This window comes from Rhinolophus hipposideros, assembly GCF_964194185.1.
Source record: "Rhinolophus hipposideros genome assembly, chromosome: 2".
In the NCBI taxonomy this organism is placed as follows: domain Eukaryota; kingdom Metazoa; phylum Chordata; class Mammalia; order Chiroptera; family Rhinolophidae; genus Rhinolophus; species Rhinolophus hipposideros.
Window position 1 is genome coordinate 99,928,269 of NC_138048.1, and position 14,904 is coordinate 99,943,172.

A 14,904-nucleotide genomic window follows, 5' to 3' on the forward strand; every position below is an offset into this window, starting at 1 on the left:
CAGCCATCATCACCTCTGCCCTGGACCTCTGCCACAGCCTCCTAACTGGCGTCCCTGCTTCCCCATGACTGCCTGGCGCTCTCTTCTTCCCCTGCCGGCCAGAGTGAGCTTTTGGATTATGTCCCCTCCCTGCTTCCTTAACGTGGAAGGTAAACTCCGTGATGTGACCACTAAGCCGTGGGTTGGACTGGCTCCTGGCTCTGTGCTCACTCCCACAGGCCTTCAGATTTCTGTGCTCTGGGCTGTCAGAGCTGTGCACACTCTGTTTCCTCTTCCAGAATGTTCTCCTCACCTCTTTTTACTAAGTTTATGTCTTTATAGCTTCAGATCCCAAGGCAGTGTCAGCTCCTCATAGAGCTCTGCCATCGGGTCACATCCCTCCAGTACAGGCTGTCACACCACTTTCTGCATCCTGGGACTTGCCCCATTTGCAGAGTTTCATTTGTTCAGGGGTTATTTGATTAACGTCTCTCCCCTCCTCTGGACTATGAGTTGCTTAAGAGCAAGGACTGTGTCCTTTTTGCTCCTCCCAGTATCCCTGGAGCCTACACAAAGCCTGGCATGCAGTAGGTGCTCAATAAATATTTGTCAAATAAACAAATGAAAGAATAAAGTGGACGTCAACCTGAGTCTGAGAAAACAGATAGAGTTGGGACAGCACCTGGAGAAGGTAGAACATCCCAGGTGGGACACCTAATTTGATGAAAGCAGAAGGAACACCTGCAACACAGCACACAAGTTGCACTATCATCACGGCATAGACGTGCCCTAAGGCAGGGAGGGGCCGAAGACAGCCGCTTGCTCTGAGGGTGGTCACCTCAGCTGGGACCCCGGGGAGCAGAATTCACTGCTAGGCCCTCCTTTCTCTTGGTTTGCATTTGACTCTTCAGGGCCTCAAGTAACCGTGCAAACTTAGCTGCGCCATCCACGTGCCCCTGAGAGCATGCCCTAAGTGGCCTCTAAGCCACTTGGCTGAAGCCTTGTCCTCGGTTGCCCTGCGCTTGTGTGTTTGAAAGTGTCAGAACAGTGGTGGGATAGGGCCCTCTTTTTTTTCATCCAAATGATTTTTCTTAGATGATTATTTCATTTGGTCTGAAAATACATGGTGTTTTAAACATTTGTTGAAATATTTAACAGCCGGAGTTTAAATAGGAACACTAATGGGAAACCAGCATTTCAATTTTCTGTGATCCATTTGTTTTCTCCAAAATGCGACAATACTCCTGCTAATTAAATTACAGGCTATTACTAGACTTGTCTCCCTTGGAACCTAGAAAGTGATTGGGACCAGTTAGAAAAAGTGTTAAGAAAGTCTAAAGAGCCCAGATTTTCTAGGTGGAGCCCATGCAGAGGCTCTGTGGGTTCCATTCTGGTTGCCATCAGCTGGTCCAGGACGAGAAGCTGGTGGGGATGGGGTGGGCTGCAGTGGGGAGAGGGGCGGCGGCTAGAAATTTCAGGTTGTGCACAAGTTGGCTGGGGAGAGGCTCAGGGTCGTGTCCCCATGCCGAATGCAAGCAGGCCTGTTTGTTCTTCTCAATTCCACTTCTTTTTCTCCTAGGAGACAAAGGAGCTGAATTAAGTTGAAAAACGTTCCCTTTTGGGAGTTCAGTGCTGTGATGTTACGACTTGACCACTTTCTTCACCTCTTCATCCTGTAAAAGGCAGAGATTATGTCTATAAAAGTGGGACACTTCGGTGAGGTGTCTTATCTAAGAACACGTCAGCCCCACACCCCAGGGACTCCTCTTTCTAAAAGAGGGGGCCCTTGAGGACCGTGGGGTCAAGGCCGGGCAGTGATCACTTTTAAATTGGCTTATGAAAACCATAAGAGATAGAGCCAGAGCCATTTTTGTTCAAGTCCTTAAGAATCATGATAATTTGCAGACGAACGTACACTGGATCTAGGAGGGCTTCTGTAGTGTCAAAGGAATAGAGCAGTTTTGGAAGAAAAGTTGTGCCGAGGGTAGCAGAGGGACTGTACAAGTTTGCTAGGGCTGCTGTGACCAAGCACCACACACGGGGTCCCTTGAACAACAGAAATGTACTGTCGCACAGTCTGGAGGCCGAAGTCCAACATCAAGGTGTCGCAGGGCTGGCGCCTCCGAGGCTATGGGAGAATCTGCCCCAGGCCCCTCTCCTGGCTTCCGGTGGCTGCTGGCACTCTGTGGTTCCTTGGCTCGTAGGAGTAGCACCCGATCTCTGTTTCCACCGTCACGTGGCATCCTCCCTGTGTCTGTGTCCAATATCCCCTTTTTGTAAGAGCTCCAGTCACATTGGTTAAGGCCCATCCTAAAGACCTCATTTTAACCTGACTTCCTCTGTCAAGGTAACACCCACAGGGCCCTTCCAAACAACAAGGAGAGCCAGCTTTCACACGCTCCACTGTCCCCAAGCTTCACAGGGGACACGACAGGCCTGTAGTGACCCTATCTTCGAATAAGGTCACATTCTCAGGTTTTGGGGGTGAGGACTCCAACATATGAATTTGGGGGGAATACAATTCAACCCATAACAGGGACTGTAAGTTTAAACGTAAAATATGAAAATGTTCTCACTGTGTCTTACTTCAAAATCTATACAATTCTTTAAAATGGAGTTTGGAATCAAGGCAAACAATCCAGACTATCAGAAATCAGAATGGTAGTTACCTGAGGGACTGGGAGAGGCCATGGGTGGAGGTAGGACGGACTTCCAGCTGTGGGTGGGTCTTATTTCTTGATGTGGGTGCCATTTCCGTGAGTATTTGTGCTGTTTGAGGAAACGCATTGAACTTCTCACTCATCATTAGAGCATTCCTCCTTATGTGTCTTAGGCTTTAATAGAAAGCTTACCTAAGCGAATCTATTCCGTGTGTGATGTAGGACATCTGCTGCCTGCTTCCACGATGATTTAGGAGTTTGGTTTCTTGTCTACAAACATTGAAATGAATAATTCTCAAACAGAGGTGCAAGTGGTAGGAGGAAGAGTTTAGGGAAAAAAAACAGGTGCAGCTTCTTGAATTGCTGAAAAATGCTGGTTTTCACAGGCCTCCTTGGACACCTGGACTAGAGACCTCGAATTCCATGCTGTGCAGGTAAGAATCTGGGATTTATGATGGATTCATCAGAGTTCTCCAGAGAAACAGAACCAATAGTGTGTGTGTGTGTGTGTGTGTGTGTGTGTGTGTGTGTGTGTGTGTGTGTGATACTCGGACACCCGGGGAAGAGTTGATGTTTCAGCTTGAGTTCCTTCTTCCTCAGTCTTTTTTTCTCAAGGCCTTCACCTGATGGCACAAGGCCCACCCACATTGTAGAAGATAATCTGCTTTACTCAAAGTCTACTGATTTAAGTGTTAATCTCATTTTTAAAATACCTCCACAGCAATATCTAGACTGGCGTTTGACCAAACCCTGGGTACCATGCCTAGCCACGTTGACACATGAAATTAACCGTCACACATGCCCCTGAAGGTTGGCAGATCTCTGCCTAGGGCTCTGGGCTCCACACACCCCTGTCCTTGCCTTCATGAAAACATGCAGAATCCTGTTGTGAGTGGGCTTATCAGAATCCCCTCAGGTCAGACTGGTGCTTTCTATGTTTAGTCGACTGTTGCTGTACCTATACACTTGGCTCTGCAGTCGTGTTTCTATCTGTATGAGAAATGGGGTTTGTGACAGTCCAGAGCTTTCTGGTTCAGTGAGTGGCCTAATATATGAACCAAGCCCTCTTTTTCTCAACTCATTCGATGTTTTTCCTACGGCAAAATCAGGCCGTGGCAGCTTTCCCTTATGTGATGGGCAGCAAGGAATCAAAACCAACCATCAAACAACAGCTGGGCCCCTGGACCATCTCAGGTGCTTACAGTCCACACCAGTTGTGATGTCCCAAACAGCCAGGTGAGGTCAGTTCATCATCCACAGGACGCCAGGCTCCAGGAGAGCCATGCTGAGCTGCCCTTGGTAGTTACTCTACGAAAACAGCTTTGGCTTGTCCAGAGTCTCCAGGGCTTCTCTGCTGCCGGCCTCATTCCCCATGGTCCTATTTCATCTCCTGGGCGGCAGAGTGAATTTCCTGGGCAGTAGCTCTTCCTGCAGCCTGGGGAGATGAGCAGGTGCGGCCACATCTGTCCTTGTTAAATTGACAAAGCAGATGCGATGTGAGTTTCATTTTTATACTCCAAGAGCTGGAAGGACCCACTCTTTTGGTTACACTTCCCCCCTCAGAGGGAGGTGACTTGCTGCAAGTCACCCTCTGCTGTGCTCACAGGAGGAAAACCAGGAAGGAAGGGGGAGGGGTGCAGCTCTTTGGAACTCAGGAGGCTGGAGTTGCAGGGAAGAGTCTGAGGGGACCAGCTCCTGGGAGATCAGATCAGGGTCCCAGGACCGCCTTCCTCCACCCACTTGCTGTCACCCCTGCAGACCTTTCCTTCCAGAAGCCTAGTGGATCATCAGTCCCTGGCTTCTTCTTCTCCTCCATCAAACGATCCATGACGATTTGAGTCTTGGTGGAGAACTCTTTATGGGGCCCCATTTTCAAAGTGTTCAGTTTTGTAAATATCCACGCACACAGGCAGTGGGTGGTTTAAAGAAAACAAGAAGCTGTTCTGTGTGGGGCTTGCATCGGGGGCCTCCTGTGGTCCCCTCTCTGATCTGCCTTGGGGGGCTCGGGGCTGTGAGTGGGGGTCCAAACTGGACCTTTTGAACCGACAGCTTTAGATCCATCGCCTGCCCTCAGGCTTGTGGGTATATGAGAAGCACCTCTGGAGAGACCCCACAGGCTGCAGCCGGCCTGCTGAGAGGGGGACACGAGTGGGCACGGCATGCCAAAGGAGGAGCATAATTAATCCCTCTGAAGATCTGTTTCTGTTATGTAAGGCACTTCAGTATCTTGCTCCCTAGGGAATGTCTTTTGGAGAAAGTAGGCCGTGCACATGAAAAGGTGTAATTAGATGACCCACTGCATTTGATAACCTGTGCTTGGAGGTCACTAAGATTGGCTGGTTGTAAACAAACACGTTTGCTGTGGGCCATGGACCCTTCCACGTGGACCGACCCAGCAGTGTGTCCCCAGCAGGGAGCGGTCAGGTGGTCAATTCCTGGCATCCTCAGAGAAACTGGTCACTATGAAATCACCCATTATTTTAGGCTGGAGGAGGGGGTTCAGGGGTTCAGGGGGTTCAGCGTTGGGGAGAAAACAATCAGTGCAGGATCCTGGGCTTAAGTTCCACAGGGTGGTCAGAGCAGGGGATTCCCCCAGTTTTCAGCCCTCAGTCCATTTCCCTTTCTTTGGCCCCCACAACGGGCTTTCTTCTTGTTGCCAAATATCCTTGTTGGTTGTAAGACAGAATTCTAGAACCAGCCTCAGTCTCTTTCTACAGAAACTCATGCGTTGTACCCCTCTTGGTGCTAATGAACCCCATCTGGGTGGCGATACTGGCCCCCCAGAAAGTTTACATCTGGATCCTTTAGCTTTTGAGAAGCCAGGGAGATTTGGAAAGGAGCCGAGGTGAACCCATGGAGACGCCCACAAAGCAGTCCAAAGGAAGGTGTGCTCGTGGTCAGAAGAAAGCTGTCCTGAAAAGGAGGGGACTGCAGTTTTGTCTCTTCTTCTAAATACTGTTTTACAATGTATCACCAAAGTGCGTTTGATTGCATTATTCCTGTTTAAGGTGTTAACAGGTAGACCTGTTGACTTTTCTCATAAAAAAAAAGAGAGGTAGAAAGAACAGAGCAAAGGGAGGAAATTCTGCCAGACTTCTCAGGACAGGCTCCTTCAATGCTTGGGGGAAGGGGGGAACCATGAAAGCTCATTTTCTTTTGCCGAGAGAGGAAGGGAGCCTATTAGCATTTGCAGAGACGGGGAGAGGGAAAGGTGGAGAGTTGTGATTGGCCCTAACCAAGGTGACCTGGACCAATTGGGCCCCTTTCCTCTTTGTAGCTTCCTGTGTGATGACCTGGAACACGAGGCTTTGTCCCTAGCACCCCGGGTACCCACCTGGAGCCCTAAGACTGTAGTGTAGTCTCTGTCCCCGGCAGGCTCTGTGTCTGTCCTTCCTGTCTGCCACTGGAATCGCCTGGTCCTGCCCCAAGCGCCCAGAGGGCAGTGTGGAGTCAAGGATTAAGAACTCTGAATTTCAGAGCTGTGAACATCTGAGCTTTCCTGCCACACCTGGGTGAATTCTTTAGCCACTCCAGCTGTTCCCTTGTCTGTACGAGGGGATAACAGAATTTGCCTCGTCAGTGCAGGTCATGCTTTTCCTATAGTGTCTGGCACTCCGAGTGTCCTGGAGGCTGGAGGTGGCTGCCCAGACACTGGAGAAGGAGTTGTTGGAAGCGTCGCCTCTCATTTCTTCCCATGTCACCCCTCCACTAGGGAGAGGCCACTTCAGCCAAGGCTTAGACCCCTCTCAGTGACAGTGGAAGCTCAGCTCAGCTTCCCCAATTTCCATTTCTTCCCTGTCCCCCTTTCCCACTCAGAAACTAGACATACTGATCTTCAGTCCATAAAGGCTTTGAAGAGCCTCACGGGAAAAGGCTGTACCAGTGCTGGATGTTTCCTTGAGAAGCTTTGCAACATCAGTGAAAAATAGATGAGCTCCTTTGAATTGCAAATGCTCTTGAAGTTTAAGGCAAAAATGTGAAAATCTGTTTTTGTTGTTTTTCCCCCTGTTTCGGGGTGAGGTCAGGGATTCAGTTAGCTCTGTTTAACAGTAAACATCAAGCACAGTCTTTAGGGCCAGCAAAAGAATAATGTCTTAGTGGCTTCATCCTTCCCAGAAGCTTGAACTTAGTTCGTTTTAATTCCTTTCGGTTTCCACTCGCATTTTTTTTTTAACATTTCGATAACTATTTATTAAACCTTCTCTATGTACCTGGCTTTATGCCCGAGGCTGTGGGTTTGAAGATATGATAGTCAAATTCACGCCTGTCAGAGAGATTATAATCGAGTTTAGTGAAGGCAAGATGACGTCAAACATAGCTAAATTGTGTCATTTTTAAGTATACAAGTAAGGCTCACATGACCAGAGGGTGGAAAAGAGTCACGCACTCAGCCAGGGTGGCACAGGGCCCCCTGGGTTTCTTGTCCACATCCTGGGCTTGACTGAACACACAAGAACTGATGGTTAAGATGAAGTGGCTACATTTTCTTTGCAAAGTTGCCTTTGCGAAACCACTACTACGGGGAGAATCTTAGGACTCTACTTTAAATAAGACAGCAGATTTCTAGAAGTCCTCATCTGCTTTGCCTTAGTTTGTTCAGAATGTTCTAGAATAATTGACCTCTAGGTATGACCTTGCCCTTGCTGGAATACCTCAAAACAGCACAGTGCAGGGAGCTGGGGATCATGGAAGCCTGTTTGTGGCCCCGGGAGAGGGAGGTAGTCTCCCTGGAGCCTCCGCTGGGCCTTAAGAGCACAGACTTGTGAAAAGCTGGGATTTCTCAAACCTACATGGATAACTCTTCAAAGAGGAATTGCATTGTATATTCTCATGTGCGTTTGAGTACATATGTTTGCTTCTGATTTGAAGGATAAAAAGCCCAAAGAACAAGAAAAAAGAGGGGATTTTCTTCATCGGCCATTTTCCAAGAAGTTGGACAAGAACCTGCCCTCGCACAAACAGCCCTCCGTCTCGCTCATTACGCAGATGCAGAACACCAGGGCCCTGCTGAGGGACCGGAAGGCCCCCAAGTCCGGCTTTCCCGACAAAGGTGGGTGAGCTCGGGGTACTCTCCAGGCCTCTCGTGTTAGCTACGTGGCTGCTGTGCGCCCCTCATGGATGGTTGTGTGGGCCCCTGGGACACACACTGTTCCTGTGCCTATGAGAAAGCAGACTTAATGCACCTCAATTAATCTGGAAGCCACCAAGGTCCAAACTGCGTGGTATTGGCCACCTGTACAGGCAGGATATGAGAAAGCCCAGATGGGGTGCACAGTTTTGTAGGAGCAGAGATGGGGTATGTGATATTGTGGGTGCACAGATGGGGTGCACAGTATTGTAGGATCAGAGGTGGGGTACATGATATTGTGGGTGCAGAGATGGGGTACACAATATTGTGGGTGCAGAGATGGGGTGCATGGTATTGTGAGTGCAGAGATGAGGTATACGATATTATGGGTGCAGAAATGGGGTGCATGGTATTATGGGTACAGAGATGGGGTACACACTATTGTGGGTACAGAGTTGGGGTACACACTATTGTGGGTGCAGAGATGGGGTATAAGGTATTGTGGGTGCAGAGATGGGGTACATGGTATTGTGGAAAGAGATCAGGGTATAAATTATTGCAGTAGAGATTGGGGAGCAGGAATATAAATTGGGTTACAGAGCTTGGGAGAGATGGTATTATAGGAGTAGATATTTTGGGGTGTATTGTACTGTGGAAGCAGATATCAGGGTGCATGGCATTGTGGGAGCAGAAATTGAGGTACGTGGTATTGTGAGAACAGAATTCAGGGCATAACATATTGCAGGAGTAGAAATTGAGGTACAGAAGTAGAAATCAGGGTGCATGGTGTTATGGAACCATGGACAGCTTTCAGGCTGCAGGGGCAGAGATTGGGGTGTGGGGGCCTTCACCAGGAAAGTGGACCCTGAGAGGGCCTGAGGTAGGATTGATGGAGTTTGGGCCCTGAGGTGGGGGGAAGGTGCTTGTACCCCAGCTCTGCGACTCCTTGTTGCCCCAGATCCTTACGCTCTGAAGATTTTAATTGGTTCAATTACTTGTGAAAGGAAATCTACCTGTCAGAGCTATTGGGTGGATTAAGGGAGCTACACATGTGGGCTTCTCCCCATCTTTCAGAGTCCATCACATCAGATAACTGATAAACACGAGTCTCCCTGCTCTGGGATGAGCTCTGAGGGGTGCGGAAAGGAAGCCCTGCGCAGGTTTAACTCACACTGTGAGAAGGGAGGGGTGCACAGGGAACTGGCGAAGGTCCTGAAGCCAACTGGCGAGGAGGAGAGCTTCTTATTACTGAAGGGACGGGAGAGATTGTGCAGTCCAATCTTCAATCCCTTTATTTTAAATATGAAGAGACTGAGGGTCAGAGAGGGCCATGGCTGTCTGAGATCAACCATTGCTTCCCCGGAGAGCAGGAAAGTATCAGGGAAGCTCATACCTGGTTCTCACCCAGAGAAGAACAATTCCATTTGGTTCGGTTTCATTCTCTAAGTTTCAGAAAGGCAGAACCCCTGGAGGAACTCTGCCCATCCCCCTGTAGTGAATTCTCCTTTCTGGCTTTGTAACCAGCACCAAATTCAGGCTCTTAACCATGGCGTTCTATGGATCTCCCCATGGAAGTCTAGGTCAGTGCTACGTATTTGGGGGTAACTGTGACACCCCAGAGCTGGAGTCCATTCCCTGGTACTTTCCTTGTCTGGAGCATGCATGCTCCAGTGCTCTGGAGCCCACATAACTGCTAGCACTGAGCACGTGCTACGTGGCGGGCACTGTGTCAAGCTCTTCACTCTACCCAGTGAAATGATTCTCACCCTCATTTCTAGAGACAAGGACATGGGCACAGAGACATGTTCAGAGAGCTGGTGACTGGCGGAGTCCAGATTTCCAGCAGCCTGGCTCTAGAGCTTTCTTTGCTGAGCAGTGCAGCGTCCTCCATCCTGGTAGGGATGGAGGAAGAGGAGCAGATGAACTCACGGGGTCATGTGTATGACCATACCCTTTTGCTGGGGGTGATGCAGAAGTGTCCAGGTCCCTGCCTTGGGGGCAGGGAGATCAGCAGGGCACCTGGGGGAGGCATCTTCTCAGCATCTATACCTCTGGGAAGTGAAGGAAGCAGGACTGGGCAGACGGAGAAGCTGGGCTCCAAGCTGGGGGCACGCAGCCATCTCAGGAAGGGGAGGGGCTGCTCACATGCCAGCTGGGATGCTGGAGACATTAGCCCTAAATGAAATGTACTTCCGTCTGCCTGTGAGTCTCAAGCACCTGTGCTGGCCTCAGGAGGAGATTTTCTTTGGCATCTGTGTATGTATTTACAGAAAGTGAAGAGGATTCCCAGGGCTCTCGGGTGTTCCCAAAATCGCTTCCGGTGGGCAACAGCTTGCTTTCCTGCTGCTGGGCCTTGATGGGGGCTTATGAACTGTGATGGTAGAAAAAGGAAGTTCTGACAGAGCTTGTTTCACAGGAACTTGGCGTGATTTCCTTCAGCTCCAAATGGGTGGGGGATTCCCCTTTCTTTTCTGGCACAGTCTGCAAGCCTGGATTCCAGTCTGTGCCAACTTGAGATGGAAACCTTGGGGATTGGCTCATTGCCTGAAATATAGAGATGAGGAGTGTTTCGCCCCCATTCAGAATTGGATGAGGCTTCCGTCAGGTCAGAAGTCATAAGGGAACCTTCAAAAGGAAGGGAATTCTGGTACGGGCTACAACTAGGATTGACCCTGAAGACGTTATGCAAGTGAAACATCCCAGACACATAAGGACAAATACTGTAGATTCCACTTACGTGAGGTGCCTATCCTAGTCAAATTCAGAGACAGAAAGTAGAATTGTGGTGCCAGGGGCTGGGGGAGGGGGAACAGGGAGTTATTGTTTAGTGGGTACCGAGTTTTAGATTTGCAAGAAGAGTTTGGTTTCACGCTAAGTGAATGTACTTAGCAGGGTTGAATTGTACACTTAAAAAATGGTTAAAATGATAAATTTATGGTATGTATTTTTTTCCCCAATTTTTAAAAAGTCATGAGGGAGCCGCTCCTTCCAAACCTCACAGGTCCTCAGCGAGCTGGGCTTGGTCAGTGTCCTTCCAGCAGTTTTGTCATTCTGTTGAGCCAGGTACCTTTTTTATTCAAAGGCTCTTTGGCAGTGTCCAGAATTTTAAGCAATGGAAAGGAGAGCAGATGTTAAACGGCTGCCACGAGGCAAACCAGAACCCAGGAGACCTCCTGTCACCAGCCTTCTGTCTCCTCCCTTCTAGAAAGACCTTCTGGTCCCTGTGGGGAGAGCCGGATGCTGGGGTCTTTGCTTCTTGGTTCCTCCTGACCTCCCCACGTAGCACACTGTTGCAGTCCGCCTGGAGGCCGGAGCAGGCGGGGGAAGGGCCGTGCCCACTGTGTATGTGGCTGTCTTCATGATTTCCTTTGCTTTCTTGGTGTGCAGATTCCTTTGGCTGCCGCAATATTTTCCGTAAAACCTCAGACTCCAATTGTGTGGCTTCTTCTTCCATGGAGTTCATCCCTGTCCCACCTCCCAGGACCCCCAGAATTGTCAAGAAACCGGAGCCCCCTCAGCAGGGGCCTGGGAGCACCAGCATCGCCCCCAAGGAAGACCCACTGATGTTGGATATGGTCCGCTCCTTCGAGTCTGTGGATCACGACGACCAGACAGAACTGCTCTCCCCGTCCCATCACTATAGGATTCTAAACTCCCCTGGGGGCTTGGCTCGTGGGAAACCCGGGGAGCGGACGCTCTCCCCGGTCCTGCTGCCTGGAAGCCCATCACCTCTCCAAACTCATCCCACTATGGTCTCCTTTGCTCATGAAGATAAGAACTGCCCCCCAAAACAGGAGGGCGTGTGTTCCCCGCCTCTGGTGTCCGGCAACAGCACCACACGACCCCTGGGGAGCCCGAACTGTGTGACAAGCCGAGGCAGGTTCCCCATGATGGGCATCGGACAGATGCTGAGGAAGCGGCATCAGAGCCAGCAGCCCTCTGCAGACAGGCCCCTGGAGGCCAGCATGCCACCTCTGCAGCCCCTGACCCCCGTGAGCCTCTCCTTTGACATGGCTGATGGCGTCAAAGGCCAGTGTTAGCCTGGGCCAGCAGTGGGACCGTGGGTCTTTGTAAGGAGAGCAGTGGAACAGCTGCACGTGCCGGTCAGGGTGGGACGACTCCAAGGCCTCTCGTGGAGCCTTCTTCATGGCCATGCAGTGTCCCATCTGTGGAGCAGGTGAAATCCACAGGCCCAAAGCCTGCACTGCCCAGTCCTGTGTAGGGACCCCTGGAGATGCTGGGATTCCCTAGGAGGGTTGTCTATGGGTGCCGCCGGTAATCGTTCACCTCCTCCTTCCTCCCACTTACTCACTGGCCTTCCACTCACCTCCCTCAGCTGGACTCAGGGGTGAACACCATGCATCGGCCTCTGGGTGACTCAGATTAGACTGTTACCAGATCTTTTTTCACTGTGTGCTCTGTTTGTGCCTCTCTGGATCATTCTCTTTTCAGCCATCAGCCAGAGTCACATGGGGGACTGACGGCAGTGTCACAAAGCAGTTCCTCCAGACCACGGTTTCCCTGCCTTTCGTAGAGGTGCATACCTGGAGCACCGGGCCCCAGGAACCTCAGAGGAAGAGGGCAGGAACCTCTGCCACCAATACTGCCCCCTCTGGGCGGAGAGGGACAGCTGGGCAAAGACTGGTCTGAACAGTGGGGACCCCAGTGAAAGGAAAAGACCAAAGGGGGCACTCATTTCTGAACTAGATCTTTTTTTTTTTAATTAGGAAAATACCTTTATTAGTTTTTCAATGTTCCAATATTCGATGTAAACACCTGAAAGAAAATTTTCACAGTCTTTTCTTTGTTTTTGGTTGAAACTTGCTAATGGTTAAATTATCTCCTCCAAAGATGATTTTTCTTTACGTGATGTCATTAAATCGAAGTAACATGATTTTTAAAAACCTGATGGAGAGATGAGAAGTGGTTCCACCAAACTCATTTTCACGAGAGGATAAGCGTGGAGGGCATGAAAACTCACATAGATGGTGTTTTGTGGCTGGTGGCCTACGGTGATTGATGGCCCTGCGTTTGTGCCATTGTATCAACATAGCCCTGATCCTTCCAGAAGGCATAGGACAGAGTTTCAGTTGGTTATTCAGAAGGAGAGAAAATGGTTAAGGTTGAATTTGGATGCCTCTGGAAGGTAAGTTACCTTTAAGCTGGCCATAAAACAAGTGTGGTTAGAGCTCAGCTACTTTGCTGTGACATATGAGCAGGCTTGCCTGCCAGGGATCATATTCAAAATATAGTACTGTGTCTTCTTTGAGGAAAGCAGGCTTCCTCAAACAGGCTTTGAGTCCGCGTTCTGTTTTCACACTCTTCACCAAGGATCGAACCAAAGACGAATCTCCGGTTCTGTGTCCCTGCCGTCCCTCTGTGCGTTTTGTGGAACGCAGTGTTGTCTGACCGTATCTAGCTGGAGCCTGCCAGGGGGGTGTCTCCATGTGGGGCCTGGGCCCTGGCGCTTGCTGGGGACTGCTCAGTCGTGAGCAGAATTGGGAAAAGAAGAAGAATTGGCACAGGTTGGAGAGCAGTTAATTCAGGAGACAGAAGACACCATGGTGTGGAGTCCTCAACTGTTGACTAGAGCAGGCATGACAGAAACCACTGCTTTGACCACCCCACGGCTAGTCCCCTCAGCTCACTGAAACAGGCCACGGACCTTGAGAACTGCAGAGCCCGCCTTCATTTCTGTGGCAGCCAGCCCATGCCAGAGATGGGTGGGGTGCTTCTTCATCTTTGCTTATTTACCAGTAGAGACCTCCCTCTGCCCCACACATCTCTGACCGAGCAAAGAGAGAGCAAATGTTTGGCTGACCCCGAAACCACTGCGATGGCAAGTCTTGGCCTACCGTGACCACACCTGGAGCTGCAGCTTCCCCAATGACGGGATCGCCTCAGCTCTAGGCCTTGTTAGGAGGGAGTCAGGCTCCTAGCTGTTGGTGTGATTTCTTTGTATGGCCCCAGACTGAGTTCTGGAACTTTCCATTGAAAAGAGTTTTTTAATCCGAGAAAAGAAAAGAAGCATCTGAAAGAGACCCTCTGTCCATTTGACATGAAAACATTTGGTTTTGGATCAGTGAAGAAACCTTTTTTGAAGATGGTTTCCAGCTGCAGGTGTCCCGCTGTGCAGGTTCCCAGGCTGTGTACCCGTGCCTTGTGAACTTGTAGCCCTTGATGTCTCTTTCTTGTATTGGACTTTCCTTGAGAACGTGAGCGTTTCTGTGTCGCTGTTATCTCATTGGGACATGTTTCCTGTTCCTCAAATGCTTCAAGAACAGCTGTAGACTTTCCTACAACTAACTGACCAGGTCACCATTGGTAACTTGAACTGTGAACTCAGGTTTATTCTGAACCCAGTGAGAGGTGAGAGGGAGTGAGGATGGGGGGTGAACTGTATTTTTTGTGTGAGCACCTGACAAATCTATGAAATCGAATGAAAGAAGAAATGTTAAATTCTTTATTATTTTATTATATTTATATGGAAAACTTGACTCTCCCTTTGGTAAGTATAAAGCGTGTTGTCTCTTTGACCCATAACTGTCTCTCATGAGTCTGCACCTGTGATCTCAGTCAGCCTGTAGTTACTGATGGAAATGATTGAACTGTCTTCGTGTGAAGTCCCGGAGGAAAAGTCAACTTTAATTGTACAATTTGGTCATAAGTAAGGACTGTATTTATGTGACCATTATTAAATGTATGTACTTTTATAATGACTGTGAAATACACTTTTCCCTCACTCTGGCTGCTTCATTTATTTGCTGATACGTCTTAAAACATCGAGTACATTGCAATTAGTTGTACCATCTTCTACATCTGGCACAAGGAAATGACAGGATGCAAATGGGAATCGAGTTGTTGGGTGTTTGAGGGCATTTTCTGCTCCAGGATTCCTACTTCATTTCACCTGTAACAGGTATGTCTACAGAAGTCTATGTGACTGATATATGGCAAATGGCAGTTCAAGATGAGTCAGCATTTTTCTTTTTTGTGAGGGGCAATTCAGGATTTCCTGTGAAGACTCTGAAAATGGCACGTGACGAATGACATCTGTGAGCATTACATCTAGGTTTTGTCCTTGTTTTAGGCCTTGGGAGGGAGGGAGAAGAGGGGTGATGAGGTGGAATGGGAGGGGGGTCTACAATGGCTGTTTGGATTGTCCCAGTACTGACTTCATTCATAACTGTTCACAGA

At 49.4% G+C, this 14,904-nt stretch overlaps 1 protein-coding gene across 1 annotated transcript in view; it reads left to right on the top strand.

Annotated features, from left to right (window-relative positions):
- HUNK (hormonally up-regulated Neu-associated kinase) overlaps positions 1 to 14,454 on the top strand; it is a 99,964-nt gene extending 85,510 nt beyond the window's left edge. Inside the window, exons 9-11 of the mRNA XM_081065251.1 lie at positions 3,026 to 3,073; positions 7,509 to 7,689; positions 11,095 to 14,454. Of these exons, the coding sequence (XP_080921377.1) occupies positions 3,026 to 3,073; positions 7,509 to 7,689; positions 11,095 to 11,747 (882 nt within the window). The 3' untranslated portion in view covers positions 11,748 to 14,454. The remainder of the gene's footprint in view (positions 1 to 3,025; positions 3,074 to 7,508; positions 7,690 to 11,094) is intronic.
- Positions 14,455 to 14,904: the final 450 nt, after the last annotated feature.